This window comes from Cajanus cajan, chromosome 10 (genome assembly GCF_000230855.2).
Source record: "Cajanus cajan strain Asha chromosome 10, NIPB_CcT2T_4, whole genome shotgun sequence".
NCBI classification, from domain to species: domain Eukaryota; kingdom Viridiplantae; phylum Streptophyta; class Magnoliopsida; order Fabales; family Fabaceae; genus Cajanus; species Cajanus cajan.
The window spans coordinates 34,424,217-34,442,695 of NC_138526.1; the positions used below are offsets into that span (position 1 = coordinate 34,424,217).

At 28.8% G+C, this 18,479-nt stretch overlaps 3 protein-coding genes across 4 annotated transcripts; all 3 read right to left on the minus strand.

The window, feature by feature from the left end:
* Window positions 1-745: 745 nt before the first annotated feature.
* Window positions 746-7,938, minus strand: TOM2B (tobamovirus multiplication 2B). 2 transcript variants are annotated; one of them, XM_020378019.3, is made up of 7 exons: window positions 7,663-7,938; window positions 3,942-4,200; window positions 2,819-2,884; window positions 2,659-2,723; window positions 2,303-2,393; window positions 1,425-1,465; window positions 746-1,061 (listed from the first exon to the last, which is right to left on the minus strand). In XM_020378019.3, exons 2-6 carry the CDS (start codon window positions 4,137-4,139, stop codon window positions 1,460-1,462), a joined length of 426 nt encoding a protein of 141 aa, XP_020233608.1. In that variant the 5' UTR covers window positions 4,140-4,200; window positions 7,663-7,938; the 3' UTR covers window positions 746-1,061; window positions 1,425-1,459. The 2 variants fall into 2 exon arrangements, with proteins under 2 accessions (XP_020233608.1, XP_020233607.1); XM_020378018.3 differs by lacking the exon at window positions 1,425-1,465 and having other exon boundaries at window positions 7,663-7,934.
* Window positions 7,939-12,294: 4,356 nt separating this feature from the next.
* Window positions 12,295-13,047, minus strand: LOC109813758 (uncharacterized). The gene has a single exon (XM_020378011.1). It carries the CDS (start codon window positions 13,045-13,047, stop codon window positions 12,295-12,297), a length of 753 nt encoding a protein of 250 aa, XP_020233600.1.
* A 2,331-nt stretch (window positions 13,048-15,378) lies between these two features.
* On the minus strand, window positions 15,379-16,212 carry LOC109813766 (uncharacterized). The gene has a single exon (XM_020378020.3). The coding sequence runs from the start codon at window positions 16,003-16,005 to the stop codon at window positions 15,490-15,492; it is 516 nt and encodes a 171-aa protein (XP_020233609.1). The 5' UTR covers window positions 16,006-16,212; the 3' UTR covers window positions 15,379-15,489.
* Between the last annotated feature and the right edge of the window lie 2,267 nt (window positions 16,213-18,479).

The window sequence follows — 18,479 nt, forward strand, 5'->3', positions numbered from 1 at the left end:
TGGAAATTTGATTTTTATTGATGAAAAATTTTATTTTTTTATAATTACTGTATATGTATGTTAGGTTAGAGGGTGTCACATTTGGAAGGAAATAGGAGGTAAGATTACAAGTTGTTCATTGTTTTGGTAGGTGATCCCACCAGGATTTTCAGCTATGGGTTAAAGACTTTGGGGAGTATCAAATCAAACGAATTTCTATTTGAATGCGGCTATCAGCAATCCACATTATTTCTGATTTTGTATATTGTACTTTAATCAGATATCTCAGTACCATAATAATCATAAAAGAAACTTGTTGGAATAGGTAAATTATTATATGAATTGTAGCGAACAAGAAAAAGATCTTACATGGTAGATTGGCTACTTCTGTCTGGTTTTTGTGTTACAGCAGCTCAAAATGACAAAATGTAAAATTGTAAATTACTAAATTAAGTAATTTTCATTGACTTTATTATACCCTGTTTTATATAAAGTAGTTGTTTCCTTGTCGAATCACTTTGCTGGCTTAATTGCCTGCATATGATAGTTAACCTTTGTGTGTCAGTCTTAACTATATCAGTGAGGTGAAAAATTGGTGTTGAATTTCCTATTCCTTCTTTCTTCTCTACATTAAAAGTAAGAACATGAACACTGGGACGTAAAGCCTGACGCCTGTGATGTCTTGGGCAGTAGAAATGCCAAAGATACATCACTTTGCACATAACATTTGGCAATTCACCAAAGATGAAAAGAAAAAAAAAAATCATAAGCCGAAAATGCATGGTTATAGATTACGGAATACAGACAGCCAATTGTCATCAATTAATTAATAACCTAACCTTGAATTCTTTGGACAAGGACCCCAATCTAAAACTTGGGCACATTGTCATCAGTTTTTAACAGGTTTCTCAGTTGAATAACCATGCACTTCATCAGAAGATGGAACAGCATTTTATTTACAGGAAGACTTCATGAAGGAGACACAGCTGGTCTCAGTTCCAAACCTACCAAAAACTCTGCATGAATTGATAACACAAGTTTCTTTAACCAGTCCCTTGAGATTGATTTCCTGGTTCAAGTTCCTGTTCAGAAACATGATTGAAAACGATCAGCCATACATGGCACCAGAGTCGTTCAGAAAGTTGGTTTTACTCACGCAAATTTCTTATTATCTTCTTTCTTTACTTCTTCCTTTTTTTTTCTTTTTTTTTCTTTTCTGGCAAAACAGGTTCATCACAGATGGCATTAGAAGAACAACAAAGACTGCTTGACACAATAACAGAATTCGTGATTGCATCATATATTTACTCGAGCAATAACATGGGACAGTGAATAAATCAGTAGCAGATGATAATGTAACTCATGCAGACACAGTCCAGATTGCTCTCGGCACAGTCTCACTAACTGCACCAAGAGAACCACCGTACACGTATCATCAGAAGTACCTGCTTTATTCATCACTTTCTACCACCGCTCCCACCTACATCTACATAATATATAACCAAAATTAACTAATCCATAAACTAATTTGTAAAAATAATCTCCTCCAAAACATGCTAGATATAAGCTAACAGATAAATTTATTTCATTTTTCATTACCTCTGACAATTTTTGCACATGACGGTATCGAACACTGAATTGCAGAGAATCTAACTACTATGTCAACTCATTTATTACATTATACTTTTGTTTCTTCTAACACCACATGAAAAACTAAAACTTAAAAAGATAACACAACAATTCACAAAAATATCTGACAATTTTTTTTAAAATAGATAAATTGATAAAGAAGATCTCAGATAAGTAAGGGAAACATCAAACCCAGCAAAAAATAACCACCTTTGGCAATTAACCGGGCAATTACTAGACTAGGATCTGCAACATGATTCTTCATCCTCATCGTCCTCAATTTATACAGTTATTCAAAAACCAAAAAAGAGATCTTAATTATACTTTTTGATGGGTAAAAAGTTTTAAGCAATAAAAAAAATCCAATTAGAAATGAGAGCAACTAACAACTATGCAAACCATGTGCACTAGTATTTGATTTGCTTGTGATTCCTGAACGTTGCAAATTGAAAATGATCACTCATACATAGCACCAAAGTCGTTCACAAAATTGACCTCACTCAAAGATTCCTTATCATTTTTTATTCTTCCTTTCTTTTTCCCCGGCATTAGAAGAACAACAATGATTTTGCTGTCAAACCTTACTATTCCTAGCTTTCTCCCGTCAGAACATACACTCTAAATGTTAAACTTCATTTTCAATTATAAAATAAATTTCAAAACTGCATCACTGACAAAGCTATTATATTCATACCTTCTGGATAGGATTGGTGCGGGATAGCGAACTAATCTGACTACTTTCCATATTTGCAAGTACCTGAACCACGGTCTTCAGATGCGGGACACTGCAAATTCATAACCCACATCAGCCATAATAAAAACAAACCCTATGCCATGCACTAAATTACACACAAAATCTTGATGCAAAAAAAAAAAGAAATGGGGGGTTCCGTCTCAAATGACTAGGCATCCACACAACAGCTTCAAAATAAATAATTAGCAGTTTAGCTCAAGGTTTCAGCTCACAACACTTCATATGCACCCTAGGTTCAAAAAACATGAAAACATTACAGCTACAGTACATTCAATTAGACAAGAGAAGGTTCACACTTTTGTAACCCATTTTCCATGTGTGCATCAAGCGATGATATCACCCCAGGCAACTGCTGTAAAACCTGTGCAACAACAAAAACAGAAAAAAAAATCATCATTGCACACTTGTTCAGAGTGATGAGTCATCCGCAGCCCTGCATCAGATAGATGTAAACACCTGCTCTGTATTCTTGATTGTAGAAACCTTTGCCAAAAGGTTCTTAGGAAGCTTAATCAGTTCAGCCTGCAAATGATAAAAAATTGAGGAGTTTAGTTTTGATACGCTGACAACTAATTAAAGATTTTGGTCAGCGGTGTACATAATTTTATCCTGTCTATCAATTAGAACTTACAGTGTACATGAATTCTAAATAAGTTTAATTTTCATGCACAATTTTTCCATTGTCAACCGTTCAGAAATCATCACAGCATAGCTTTTAAAGTAATTATTACAAAAGCTAACAAACTTAACATACAGGACAACCAATCTATGATTGGATTTCAACGACACCACAAGAAACTTTTACGTGATCAATACATTGTAATTAAGAATGTGATTGAGAAAATTGTGAAAATTAAATTATTACAATAATTGATTATATGTATAGTCAATTATTGCTATAATCCAATATAATCGGACAGAATTTTTGTTTGGGTAAGTTTGTTGAATACCGATTAAGATATATTTAATTTCATTTGGATACAAAAAAAAAATCAACTTTAATAAGAGGAAAAAAACTGTTGAAAAATAACCCTAAATTTAAGTTGTTTAAGAAAAAAAATCAACTTTTAGAGTTTATTTTCTAGAGAAAAATAAAAAGTTGTCTATAAATTTAAGTTGTTATTTCAAACAACCTGCTTATTTCATAAACAGTTATTTTTTTCCCAACACTAAATTTTAAGAGTTAATCATCTATACACTGTCAGTGTAAAGGTGTTTTACACTGACAGATCTTTTAATAATATCATGTCAGTTGCTTATTTAATGAAATAAAAATAAAATAAACTCATTTAAAAGATCTGATTGGTTGCCAGTGTAAAATACTACTGTATAGGTGATTAACTCAAATTTTTATTACAAAAGCCAACAACTTTCAATTATTTAGATTCTATGATTAGTCTAAACAACATTTACAACTTTCGCTCTATTCCATCAAAACCCTAACATCAATCAACCACAATTACAACAATCAAGACTTACTCCCCCATCAAAAGGGTCATCTCATGAAAGATCAATTTTTCAATAAGTAATCAAAATAAAAAAAAATTATTTGAACAAATTGGCAGTGTTGAGGTAGAACCTGAGCAGGTGAAGAGTCTTGCATGAGGTGGAGGAGGTTGGAGGTGGACTGCACCGCCTGAGAGATCTGCTCGGCCACCGTAGCTTTGGCGGTGCCTCCGGCGGCGGCGGCTGAGCCGGGCGCCGCCATTCTTCGCCAGAAGGAATTTGTTGCGTTGGTTGAAGTAAATAATGTTGGGTCGTTTCGCCTGCGTTCCATTTTCCGACCCTTTATTGATCCGTTTTCTGGTTTTTTACTGATGAGAATTACTGCCTGATACCTGTGATGACAGGATTAGAAAGTTAAAAGGATTTACAATTGAAGAAATTATGTTACATTTAACTATTTAAGATGAAATGAGAGACCCACTAATTCAGTGATTATTTATATCAATATCATATATAAAAAATAAAGTTAAATTATACTTTTATTTTTTATAATATTAAATTTACAATTTTAGTTTATTTATTTTCAAATTTTCAAATTTTAATCTCCCAATTTTATAAAATTTATAATTCTAATTTTTTCATTAAATGATTATTCATTAATCGTTTCAAAATTTTAACATTAGTTATTTCTAACATTAAGTCAATGAAATAATTATTAATATTTTATAATATTTAGATTAAATTATACTTTTAATTATTTTTTATTTTATTTTATTTTTTCTTCATTTTATTATTTTTACAAGATGAATATGATAATTATAAGTAAATTGTAATTTGAATATTATTAAATTTTGATTATCTTGTCATTTTCATAATGTTATATAATAATTAATATTACAATTTTATTAATCCATGAATGAACATTTGATGATAAACTAAAATTGTGAATTTTATAATATTAAAAAATTAAAATTTCATAATTAAAGAAAAACAAAATTACAAATTTGAAAATATATATGTAGACCAAAAATGCAATTTAACCTCAAAAAATTTATCCTCTACCTTCAAAATGTGATAAGAAACTTTTAAAATATTTGAAAGTTAGATTAAAATACCTAAATCTTAGGTCTTACAATAACATTTAACTATTAAATTAATAAATTTCTTTTACATATAATTAAAATTTATATATATATATATATTTATGTTGTACTAATAAACATACATTTTCTCATACATAAATGAAAATTAATATATATAACTTAAATAGATCAACAATTATATTATATTAAAATACTATAAAAAAAACTAATATAATATAATATAATATATTAATATACTACTATTATTATTATTTATTATTATTATTATTATTATTATTATTATTATTTTATCAATAAAAGTTATTAATTATATATATATATATATATATATATATATATACAAAAAAAAGTTATCTATTAATAATAAATATATATGAAGTTTACTAATAAGTTATTACTTTAAGTAGTATTAAATTCGATCCTTTTAAACTAAGTTTGGAATCGAATTTTATGATTCATTAAAAATAGTTAATCAAATTCTTTGATAAGGATTAGTTACCAACTTCACGAAGTTGGGAAGAAAGACTTCAATAATATAGTTATCCAACAAATGTTTATGTGCAATATTAATTTTTATTTAAGATATATATTATTATTTAAGCAAAGTCTAGATTTGAATTTTATGATTCACTAAAAATAATTAATTAAGTTTTTTAATAAAGATTTATCATTAATTTCACATAGTTAGAAGGAGAGACGTTAATAAGATTGTTACTCCAAAAATATTTATGTGAATTTTTTATTATTTAAGATATATATTATCATTTCAAAAATTTATCGACTAAAATTTTTTGCTTAGTGGTTAAAAATTGTTTTTGGAGTATTTGTTTGAACATTTAGAATATGTGTGTAGATTTATATAATGGAATGATAATGTGTGGTTACTCTTTGTATAATGTTTTTTTTTTCTTCTGCGATTCGCTTATAGTCTGTAGAGGCATAGAAAAAATAATAATAAAGTACTTCAATCCTCAACACCGGAAAACATGCATTTTGCTAAAATCTTGAAGGAGCATAATCAAAAACCAATCTAGTCATAGAAAAATTTACCACCAAAAACAGGGAATGGAGTTGTAGCACAAGTCAATATGATAATTTTTTCATAAGGTCCTAATGCTTTAAACAGATGACACGAGTGGTAGAAAATCACATCTTTCCTGTGTATATTGCTCCTTGGAAATACACCAGTGTTATACATATGAACATGTTTAAATATAAGCTAAAATTAGCCTTTCTATTAAAAATAGCTCTTTATTTTTACTAGAGAAATTTTCTTAACCGTTTCTAAACTTACATTTAAACAGATTCTGCATTTATATCTTTCTTTATATTTTCTAATTTAATAGGATATCTTCCAAACTGCAAGCACAAGCATAGCAGAACCCATCCTTCCTTCCTGAATGTCTTCATTAAGAACTCTACCAACTTGCCCAGCAACATTTTGTTAAGGCTTTTTCCTCTCCCTAAAGCTTGGAATGCCCAATTGTAATTCTAAGATCATAAATATGGCACAAAAATTACACGTTTTACTTGAATCCTACACTCTAATTGCAGTGCAAGGCTGGTCAAATTTTGCAGTGTTTGATGACAGAATATAAGGGTAAGCCAGTATTCCACACTATGGCTTTAAGTTTAGAACATATTGTGGAATCTGTTGTATCATCTACAAAACGTATTACACTTTCAATTTGGTCCTGTTTATATCATTTCAAGTCTCTGTCCACACATTTCACAAGTTGGTACAAGGTCAATGCCACATTAGCACAGCCATTGACTTTGGGAGGGACTATATTTTCATTTAGTTAAAATCAAGAACTAAAGTAAAGGTAATTGTCACACTTTCAAAGAATTGATAGTTTACTCCTAAAGTTTTTGGGATTTCCCAGACTGCATTTCTATTAAAATTGCAGTTACATCAAACGCATCAGTTTACAATTTTCTACAGCATAAAACAATTTTGCAATTTTTACCATGTCAAAAATTGCAATAAAACAACGACCACAATGCAATTTAAAACCTTACTAAGCAAATTCTTTGATAAAAATTCCTCAAGAATAAATAAAAAAATAAAAAAATAAAAATAAAAACTCACGCGATAATTTCATCTGAAAGGTTTAGGGGCACACTTACACGAACTCCACAACAAATCGCAAATTTAGTCAGACAAAACAGTAACAAGAAATCCTTATCATATCAAAAGCAGCACAAACTCTATTCCCTCCTCCCTCAAAATAACAAAATTCGTGATTGCATCATATATTTACAATTTTAAATGATCAAAACATGGGACAGTGAATAAATCAGTGGCAGATGATAATGTAACTCATGCAGACACAGTCCAGATTGCTCGGCACAGTCACGCTAACTACACCAAGAGAACAACCCTAGACGTATCATCAGAAGTACCTGCTTTATTCATCACTTTCTACCACTGCCCCCATCTACATCTACATAAGATAACCAAAATTAACTAATCCATAACCTAAATTGTAAAAATTATCTCCAATTAGCTTCTCCAAAATAAGCTAACAGATAAACCTTAATCTCTAAGCTCTAAACCCTAACTACTACATCAAGTCATTTATTTTACGATACTTTTGTTTCTTCTAACACCACATGAAAAAATAAAAATTAAAAAGATAAAGCAACAATTCACAAAAAATATCTGACAATTTCTTTTTAAATGGATAAATTGATAAAGAAGATCTCAGATGAGTAAGGGAAACATCAAACCCAGCAAAAAATAACCACCTTCGGCAATTAACCGGGCAATTACTAGACTAGGATCTGCATCGTGATTCTTCATCCTCATTGTCCTCGTTTCACACGATTTTTCAACAACAAAAACGAAAAAAAAATCTTAATTATACTTTTTTGACGCGTAAAAAGTTATAAGCAATAAAAAAAAATCCAATTAGAAATGAGACAAGTAACAACTATGCAAACCATGCGCATTTTCACGATTTGCTGGTGATTCATGAACGTTGCAGAATCTTCACATTTGAATCGGAAGAGGAACGTGCGGCGACCCGTAGTTTATAGTTCACAGTATGGTTGCGCTTGAACAGGGCGAGTTAGGCCCATAACCCGACTCCTGAAGTCATGGGATAGGCCCATATGCGGAATATAAAAGCCCATGACTGATTCCACCCAACTCAGTTTATATTTTGTATTTACAGAATTATTAAGTTACATTACATGTAATAGTTTTTTTCTATTAATATTTTTAGTAGCAGAAAATAAGAGGAAAAAAATTAGAAAAATATGATTAAACACCTTTCTAGATTATGATTACATTAAAATAGTATTAATACACATGTTAAATGTTTATTATATTATTAAAATTTAAAATAAATTATGTATATAAATAATATCTTTAAATATAAATCATACTTAAAATTTGAATAAATATATATTTTTAAATATATAAAATTATGATAAAAATTGTATATAATTATATAATTTAATTTTTATTTATCATAATTATTTATGAATTAAATTTTAATATTTTTAAAATAAAATATCAATAAATAAAAATGATATTGTGCTAATTATTTATTATAAATGTAAAAAATAATTTATATGTTTAAAGTATTTATTTATAAAAAATTTTAATATAATTTATATATTCAAACATAAAATTTATTTGTATATATGTAATTTATTATAAATTTTAATTATATAATAAATATTTAATATATGCATTGCACATGCTAAAATATTAGTAAAGAATATATATCCAAACATTTATATAATAAAAAAAACACAAATATAGAATTTAAAAGTCAACAAAAATTTAATACAAAAAATAACATAAAATGTTAGAGAGAAAAAAATCTACAACCAAATACTACTACGGAAAAAAAAAAAAGGACATGTGTTATTCATGTTGAGCTACTTAACGATGTAATGTTCATGAAATATATGAAAATAAGGATGTAATATACATATTATTTTTTATCCAATCAAAAGGTCTTCAAGACATATAGAACATTCTAAGGATTGATATGTTTTTTCTTTAATTATGACCATTTCAAGATTTTTTATAAAGTGTTGATTTGAAGACTTTGTTCTAAAAACCTCATCATTGTTCTCCATGTCATCATAGTTGTAACCCAAGTTCATGAAATAGAACATATAATCATTTTCAATTGATTTTAGAACTCCACCATTGTTTTCTATATTATTGTGACTCATGTTCATAAAATCAAAGATATAAGCATCGTCTTGAATTGATCTAAAAACTCTAACATTATTTTTCATATTGTTGTGACCTAAGTTTATACAATCAAAGATGTAAGCATTATCTTGAATTGATATGAAAATTCCACCATTATTTTTTCATATTATCGTGACCTAAGTTAATACAATCAAAGATGTAAGTATCATCTTGAATTGATCTGAAAAACTCCACCAGTGTTTTCCATATTGTTGTGAACCAAGTCCATGGAATCAAAGATATAAGCATCATCTTGATTTGATCTAAAAATTCCACCATTGTTTTTCATATTGTTGTGACCTAAGTTCATGGAAACAAAGATGTAAGCATCATCTTGAATCAATCTAAAAACTCCATCATTGTTTCATATTGTTGTGACTAAAGTTCATGGAATCAAAGATGTAAGCATCATCTTGAATCAATCTAAAAACTCCACCATTGTTTCCATATTGTTGTGATCCAAGTTCATGGAATCAAAGATGTAAGCTTCATCTTGAATTGATTTGAAAACTCCATCATTGTTTTTCATGTTATTATTGTGACTCAAGTATGTGGAATCAAATATATAAATATCATCTTCAATTAATTTGAAAACTCCCCAATTATTCTCCATATTGTTATAATCCAAGTTGATAGAATCAAAGATGCAAACATCATCTTTAATTGTTATGAAAATTTCACCATTATTTTCTATGTTATTGTGACCCATGTTAATGTCATCAAAAATATAAACACCATCTTCGATTAATCTTAAAATTTCACCATTGTTCTCCATGTTAATATGATTGAATAATAAGGAATCATAAATCCTATTATCCACAAATGAAAAGTGCACCATCACTTTAACAACACATATACACAATCGGAGCCAAGTTAGAAATTGCAATAATATTAACAGAACATTACTCATGAAACAAAATCATGTGATAATGGATTAGAAAGACACAATGAAACATAAACATAAGACTATACAATTATTTGATTGGAGAGTTATTTGATTTGATTTGTCGCAGCTTCTTCTTCCAACAGAGAGAATCTTGATTCAACACTCGAATGAAGGTTATGAACTTGTGATACTGCTTAAAGCTTGACTATGACTCGGAAATAACAATATGTATAACCATAGTTTTAAAAACTAGAACGGTCATTAAATCGGTTAGGTATTGGGTTAGTAGGTAAAAGGTTGAATCAGTGGGTCACTAATTGAATCGCATAATCCGGTTTTTATTAATTTTTTTAAAAAGATATTCATGTTAAATATATTTTATACTTATAAATTTTAATAAATACATATCTTATCTTAAATTTCAATTTTTAACTTATTTAAAATTATTTTTAATTTTATTTTGTATAAAGAAATATATATAAAAAAATATAAAAAAATATTAATTTTTTTTTTGTTGAACCGGTTTGATCCACCGGTTCGACCCACCGATTCACTAGTTGAACCGAAAAACTGATCGGTTCACTTCGATTTGAAATGAGTCAAATGCATAACCGATCCAAATCAAGATTCAGACCTGCTAGACCACTAGTTCCCGGTTCAAACGGTCTGACTAGCCGATCCGATTCAATTTTTAAAATATTGTGTATAACTACGTAAGTCAAAATCGATTACATATCTTATCTTTACTATGAATAAAAAATAAAATAAAAGCAGGTAGTGGCGAAACTTAGATGAAAAATTTGAGAGTGCCAAATTAATTTTTTTATATATAAATTAAATTTTTTAATTAATTATAAAAATAATAGAATTTTTTATTTCTTTTACTTAAATTTTTTTGTTTTATTATAATTAATAATATAATAATATATAATATATATATATATATATATATATATATATAAGAATTTAAAAGAGTTTGGGCGAGTCGTGACTCAGCCGGTCATAACGAAGTTTTGCCCTGAAAGCAGATGAAATGTAGATCGAAAAGGTTCATATGGTGATGTACGTGACATCTTTTTACGTGGCAAAATACTAAACTAACAATTAATTTAAATGAAAATATACACTTATAATATACTTTCAATTTTCAAATTATAAAAATTATATTATTTGTAATTTTCTTAATTACTATAATTTAATATTTATATATTTTTAATTCGCACCAGTGTCTTAAGATTTTACTATAGACTAATTCAATGCAACCAACTGACAACTAGCTGAAAAATAAGTAAAATATGGTTAAATATTTAAATTTATGTATTTAAATATATATTATTACCATCAATTATTTTGAATCATAGTATATAATTGTATTATTAGTTTTAATGTTAAATCATATAAATAAAAAATTCATAATCTCCTTAATTATGTATTAAAAATATATATTAACTCTATACATTATTTTGTGTTAGAATATATATATATATATATATATATATATATATATATATATTTATATTTATATTTATATATTTGTATTATTAATTTGAATCTTTAAATTGTAATTCATCATAGGTTTAAATATATTTTTTCTAATATAATTTAAATATCTTTTTGTCTTTGAAATATACCTGTTTTTGTTAATTACCGATATAATATGTAAAATATGATATTTAAATAAAATTTAATTGGTAAAAAATAATGATCAAAATAGTGAAAAATACATGTACAAAATTACATAAATATGGTAATCTTTTGGTTATTTTTTATTATTATTAACAATTATAACTATAATTTAGGGTGTTTTAATTAAATTCACAGTTTCTTTCAACAGCTAATTTTTTATTTTATTTTATACATTATTGAGAATTCAATGTATCGGACCGTATCTCTTACAACTTTCGTAGAATGAGTCGGTTGTAACCTTTTAAAATTGGACCAATTTTAAATTCAGGCATTAAAATTAAGGGAGTTACTACAATATTCATATAAATCGAGATATTTTAGTACAATTAATTTTTTAAATTGATAAAAATGACATAAAATGTAAAAAAAAAAAAATTCTCTTTCATTTTATTATTTAATTTTATACTAAGTTTTTTTTTTTTTTTATCAGCAAAGATAGATATATATTATAAAGGTATCAGGGGTACCAAAAACTCATACACGAGTAGAATGTAATACAAAAATACACAATAATACATAAATAAATGCTTATATATGATCACCGCTATCATGTGATATTGCCAACTAAAACCGAGCCTTACAAGAAGCCAATTCAAGCCTTAAGACATGCAGCTGGGCTAGCCATCCATTGATCAAAACTATAGCAGAATAGTTCGTTGTTGATCTTTAGCCATGACCAGACCATGTGATCAATGTTATTTTTCAACCTCTCCACGTCTACATTTTCCCCTCTGAAGATTTTGTTGTTCCTACAACGCCATATGCACCATATTACAGCACTCCTTATAATATCCCACTTCGACCTTTCACGCTGGGTAAGACAGAGATATGGGTACTGACATACATTTTCAAGCGTTGATTGAGGGAGAACAGTTGATATTGAGATCCAAGACCAACAATGGTGCCATACTTTATTGGTAATCCGACAACAGAAGAACAAGTGAGAGGAAGTTTCTTGTACTTCATTACAAAAAGCACAACGCCCTTGGGAGTCGCTTAATATAACACCTCTTGACTGCAAATTTTCTACTATTGGTAGGGCGTTTTGAACCAATCTCCACATTAGAACTGCTGCTGTTGGTGGTATTCCCAGTTGCCAAAGCCCTCCACATACGCTATTAGTTTGGCCAATATGTTGTAAATTATGAAAGGCAGTATATGCAGAATGAACTGAGAAATCCCCTGTGCTATCTGCCAACCACACCCACTTGTCTTGATCTTGTTTTACTAGGTTTACTTGTGATAGTAGCTGCTGGAAGGTAGACCACTGTATTTGGTCTCTTTGAAGCCACGTCCTCCTCCAATAGAACTGCCACTTCCACTCATTTTCTACCCAGTTGCCCATGTTTGCCAATTTATTATGTTTTTGGTTAGAGTTGATATAGATCCGAGGGAATGCATTTATTAAGCTTTCACCTCCCAGCCATGTGTCTTGCCAGAACCTTATCTTTCTACCATCACCTATTTTTCACCTCACTAATTTATCAAACCATTGTTGCTGGTCTTGTCCACCACAGGTCTTTTTCAAGTCTGTCCACCATTCTGAATAGAATCTTGCTTGTCTTCCATCATCCACATCAGCTAGGCTAGAGTATCCACCATATTTTGAGGTCAATACCTTTCCCCAAAGACTATCTGCATGGTTAAAAAGGTTCCATCTCCACTTAGCTAGGAGTGCTGTGTTGAAACTCCGTAAGTCCTTAATACCCAAACCTCCCATACTCTTTGGCATTGTGACTTTATCCCACCTAACCCAACATATTTTCTTCACATTTTCATCCCTACCCCACAGGAAATTTCTTTGGATGCTCACTATCTCCTTAAGTACTATAGTTGGTAATCTGTAGAAAGACATAAAGTACAAAGGGATGGATGACAAGACAGAGTTTATCAATGAAATTCTTCCAGCTAGAGAGATTGATTTGTTCTTCCATGTTGCAAGTTTGTTCCTTAATTTTACTAACACTGGGTGCCATGTGGAAGCTTTCCTTGCAGTCGCCCCTATTGGCAGGCCAAGGTAGGTGAAAGGAATGGTCATAAGTTTACAGTTCAGCAGATCAGCATACCTCTCCAATGTGTGCCTGTCCACTCCTACTGCTCCAAGTCTGCTTTTATAGAAGTTCACCTTGAGCCCTGAGATTAATTCAAAACATCTCATCATACACTTTATTGATATCACATTTTCCACTGAGGGTTCTCCCATGAAGATTGTGTCATCAGTATATTGGAGGAGACTTTACTGGAATCAAGTGATGTGATTTTAACAAATAAATGATTTAAGTAGTTAATTTATTATTTTTTTGTTGTAAAATATTGGTCTAAATGTTTTCTAATCATATTGTAGAAATCAAAATAACTTTGAAAAAAATATAATAATAATTTATTTATTGAAATTGAAAGAGATTTTATAAAAAAAATTTATTCAATTTACTCCTTATAATTTGTACACAAATGTAAAAAATTTCAATTTATCATAACTCATAATATATAAAAATTATTCTTACTAAATTCAAACATTTCGTGCATATATTAAGGATGTTTTTTTTTTATAAATATATATATTGAAATAAAAAATATAAACATGTTAAAAATATAAACAATTCTAAACCAAATGTTATAATATTTATAAAAAAAACAAAAATACTTTCAAAACCCTCTAACCAATTTTAAATTCCAGGTGTTAAAAATAAACGATACTTTTAAAACATCGATTATTATATAATCGATTTTAAAAAATTCAAGAGCATCTTTTTAAATCGGTAAATCAATTGTATAATAAAAAGACCATTTTTAAAGTTGGTTATTTAAATAATAGATTTTAAATAAGCCTTTCTAAATTGAGACTTTTCTAAATAAATTGTATAACAATTGATTTAGAAAGACAATTAAAATGATGTCTTTCATGTTTCACTCTCTTTCTAGTGTTATCCCTTTATTCATTGTTTTGCCGTTATCTAGTTCCGTCTTCAGTCTCTTTGTTGCACTTTCATTTACTCTCTCACCGTCTTTGCTAGTTAGGGTTACCTCGATGCCACCCTTGTTGGTCTTATTGATTACTTAGTTGACTTAAATTGGTTGAATATATCTTGTTTGATTGAATTAATTTGTTGTTTGGGGTTTGGATTTAGCTTTTGACTTTTGTAATATATACATGTTTAGTGTTTCATATTTTGTTATAATGAACAACATGATGTCGTTTTAGAAAAAAAATTGTAGGAGTAGAGGAAGAAAGAAAAGAAGGGAATAGTGGAGTTATAGAAGGAGATGTACAATTTTTAAAATTAATTATAAAAATATTTTTTTAATTTGATTATCACTTAATTTTTTAAGTTTAGACTTATAAAATAGATATTTTTATAAAAAAAAATTGATCAAATAATCGATATTAAAAATTCTAAAATAACCAATTTAACAAGTCGTTTTTTTTACTAGTATTTGGTGTGTACGTCATGCTATTGTATTTTTTTTTCTTTCTTTATTTTCTATCTTCTAACATACATCTAAAATGAGATGTATCTAGTTGTAGAGCGAGAAGAAAGAGGAGGACCATATATATTAAAACAAAAATGAAAAAAAAAATATCAAAAGAGAGTGTTTGTTTTCATGTATATTTTTTTTTCTTCCTTTGCTTTGCTTGTTATTGTCTAGTGAAGATCGATTCGACATGGCAAAGAACTTTCTGTTACTCATAATCTCATTCCATTTTTATTTTATTTTATAAAAACAGTTTGAGAATTACAACATGAATTTACGTGAATAACATCACAAACTAATTAACAAGGCATCATCAATTGCATGCCATGTCTTGCCACAAGGAGTTGTATCCATGTTCTCCCAAGGCAAACCCATCATAAACTTTGAAGTTATTTGCCATGGCATACTCATCTCCACAAGGGTCAACACACCAATTACTTCTATCTTCTAATGGCACCAAATCCATATCCACCCATTCCACCCCAAATTCACTTGATGATGAACCCCAATATTCCACTCCATCAACGTCTCCCATGATGTTCCATGTTTGATTTGCACACTCTTCCATTTTGCTCACAAATTCCGACCCTTTGGATGCCAAATCATGATCATGATCACCCCCCATCTTATTGCTTCCGCTTATTTCAGCCTCAAAAGACCTAATCAGGCTATCCAATCGATCATCATCACTCTCATCATGATTATCACTTGGTGATGATTCTTCCATCAATGACATCAAAAGAGCACCGTTGATTTGCAAGGCTTCCATCCCTCTCACCCCTTCATCACCGTTGATGTAAGCTAAAGTTTCACAAACTTGAGAACCCATTTTTTTTGTTGTTCAATTTAGCACAAGGGTGAACAATAATGGAGAGATAGAATATAGAATTAATATGTAATGAGAGAGAACAAGCTTGAGATGAATGTGTTCTTCTATGAGGTAATTAGGGCTTTATATAGGCACACATATCATAAGGGTGCCACGTCACCTCAAGAAGGGGACACTACATCCATCATGAGCCAGACAGTCATGTGCACATATGCACACTAGAAAACTAGAAAACTATGTTACATTGATGGATCATGTTGCATGTCAACATGGCACATAGAAATTATAAAAAAAGTTATAGCAATAAATAAAGGAAATGTGTCCATGTCTAAATATAATATTGCTCGTGTGCTCTGGCAACAAGGACGGCTTGAAGTAAGCAAGATTTCGTGGAAATCATAGAATCTGACCCCAAAACCTCAATTTTTAGGGTTAGACAAGGAGACATGAAAAGACAAAGCTTTCAGTGGATGAAACGTCGAGTTGCAATAAAGTAGGGAATAGTTTGTGTATAGTGATTATTGACTAGTACGATAAAGCTTGGAATAGTTTGTGTCTGTTAGGGCAGAAAGAACCACTATAAAAAAGATGGAATAATGCTATTTTTAATAATTGCTTCTCACGATTCACATCCTCCTTAATTAATAAGGAAATGGATGAACAAAAAATATTGAACCAATGATGGGAAAAAAATATAAAGGAATGGATTATAAAAAAAACAGACATTATGAAAAGTGTTATTAGATAAGAATATTATCGTACGTTGAATAGGAATGGGAAGCTTTACTAGACACCAGCGATAGTGCATCAAGGTTCCAAAATGATAAGAATCACGAAAAGAAAAAAAAGGAGAAAAGGGGTAATTGGAATAGAAGAGGAGATGTATACGTTATGATTATAATTATGGTGAGTTTATGTTTTTTTTCTCATTTGAGAAGATTAATTAGTATCTAAACCACACATTAAATGGATTTATGATTTTCCTTTAGAAATGCAGTGGCTTGTGAGTTTTTGTGTTCAACTTCACTCCATAAAAACAATAGCAAATAACGTGTTTTGACAACCCATTTAAAATATCATAGTTTAATTATAAAATATAGATAAAAATAAATTAATATATTCCTATATATATATATATTATAAATTAGAACCTTCAATTTGGAGAGTGGTCACTCTCTGTCTTCACCCTCTCAATTAGATATTTCCAATACTTTATTTGACCGTTATGCATTTACCATGAACTGTGAAAGTCACTTATGACTTATGCATTGTTTTGGGTAAACAGAGAAATAACGAAGAAACAAGTGGGATACAAAGATTCAAAGAAGCAGAAAGAAGAGAGAATGAATAAGAAATGAACAGACATTTAAAATGTTTGAATTAAAATAAGTAGGAGAGAAGTTGAAGAAAAAAAAATTATTTTCCTTTGCTCAGTGAGATATATAGAAAAGTGAAGAGAAAGAAATTAAAATACAATTTTTCTTAAAGATATATTCACTTTTAATATGAGTATATATGTTTTTTAAAGACAAAAAAAATATTATCATACAAAAATAAAGAAATATTTTTAAATTTGAATATTTATTAAAAATATAATTTTTGCCAATTTTTTCTTCAAAAATTTTATTTTCATAATACACAAATCATATAATTATATAAGACTACTTATGTAATTTTGGCCAAAACTCTTTCCATTTTGTCAATTTTCTTCTCATGTAAGAAGATATTTTATATTTTGATGGTCCCACACTAACTTTTCTCTTTACCCTATATTTTTTATAATCAAACAATCTAAAATTACAACTCATTATCTTCTACTTCTTTTTTATCCTTTCCTTTCTTCTCATTCTCTACTAAAACAACAATGAATTAAGATGTTTTAATGAATGAATATATTGTTTATGCCAAGGGAAGTCTTTTATTTTTTATTTTATTTTTTTATTAAAATATTTCTTAAAAATAATAGTTGAATATTAATTTTTTATGAGATGTAGAAATCATATAAATGGACTTTTTTTATTCTTTCAACAAAGCCTTTTCTATGTAAATAATAATTGAATAGCTTCCAAGTTTACACTTTATCCGTTAATATAGTTAGAGAATTGTAATTGTTGGATTAAAATAAGATAATAACTTAAAAAAGTAATACTACATGTTCAATAAAAATTGTATATTATTTTTTGTATTTATCCCTCCATCATTAATAACAATATTATAAATCGAAAACATGCATGTATTTTATTTTTTTATTTTTTTATTTTATAAAAACACCATACATACATGGGAATTATCTTTTTCCCCACTTTAAATTCATTAATTTTAGATAAGGTTCGGATGCAGAAAAAATTGGTACCACTTATATCGATAACGTCAAATCTCTAGAAAACAGGTAGAAAAAAAAAATCTCCATATCATCCTATTTTTTTGAAGGTACTTAAAATCTGGTTTGTGGGGCTCTCTAAGATTTTGGCTAA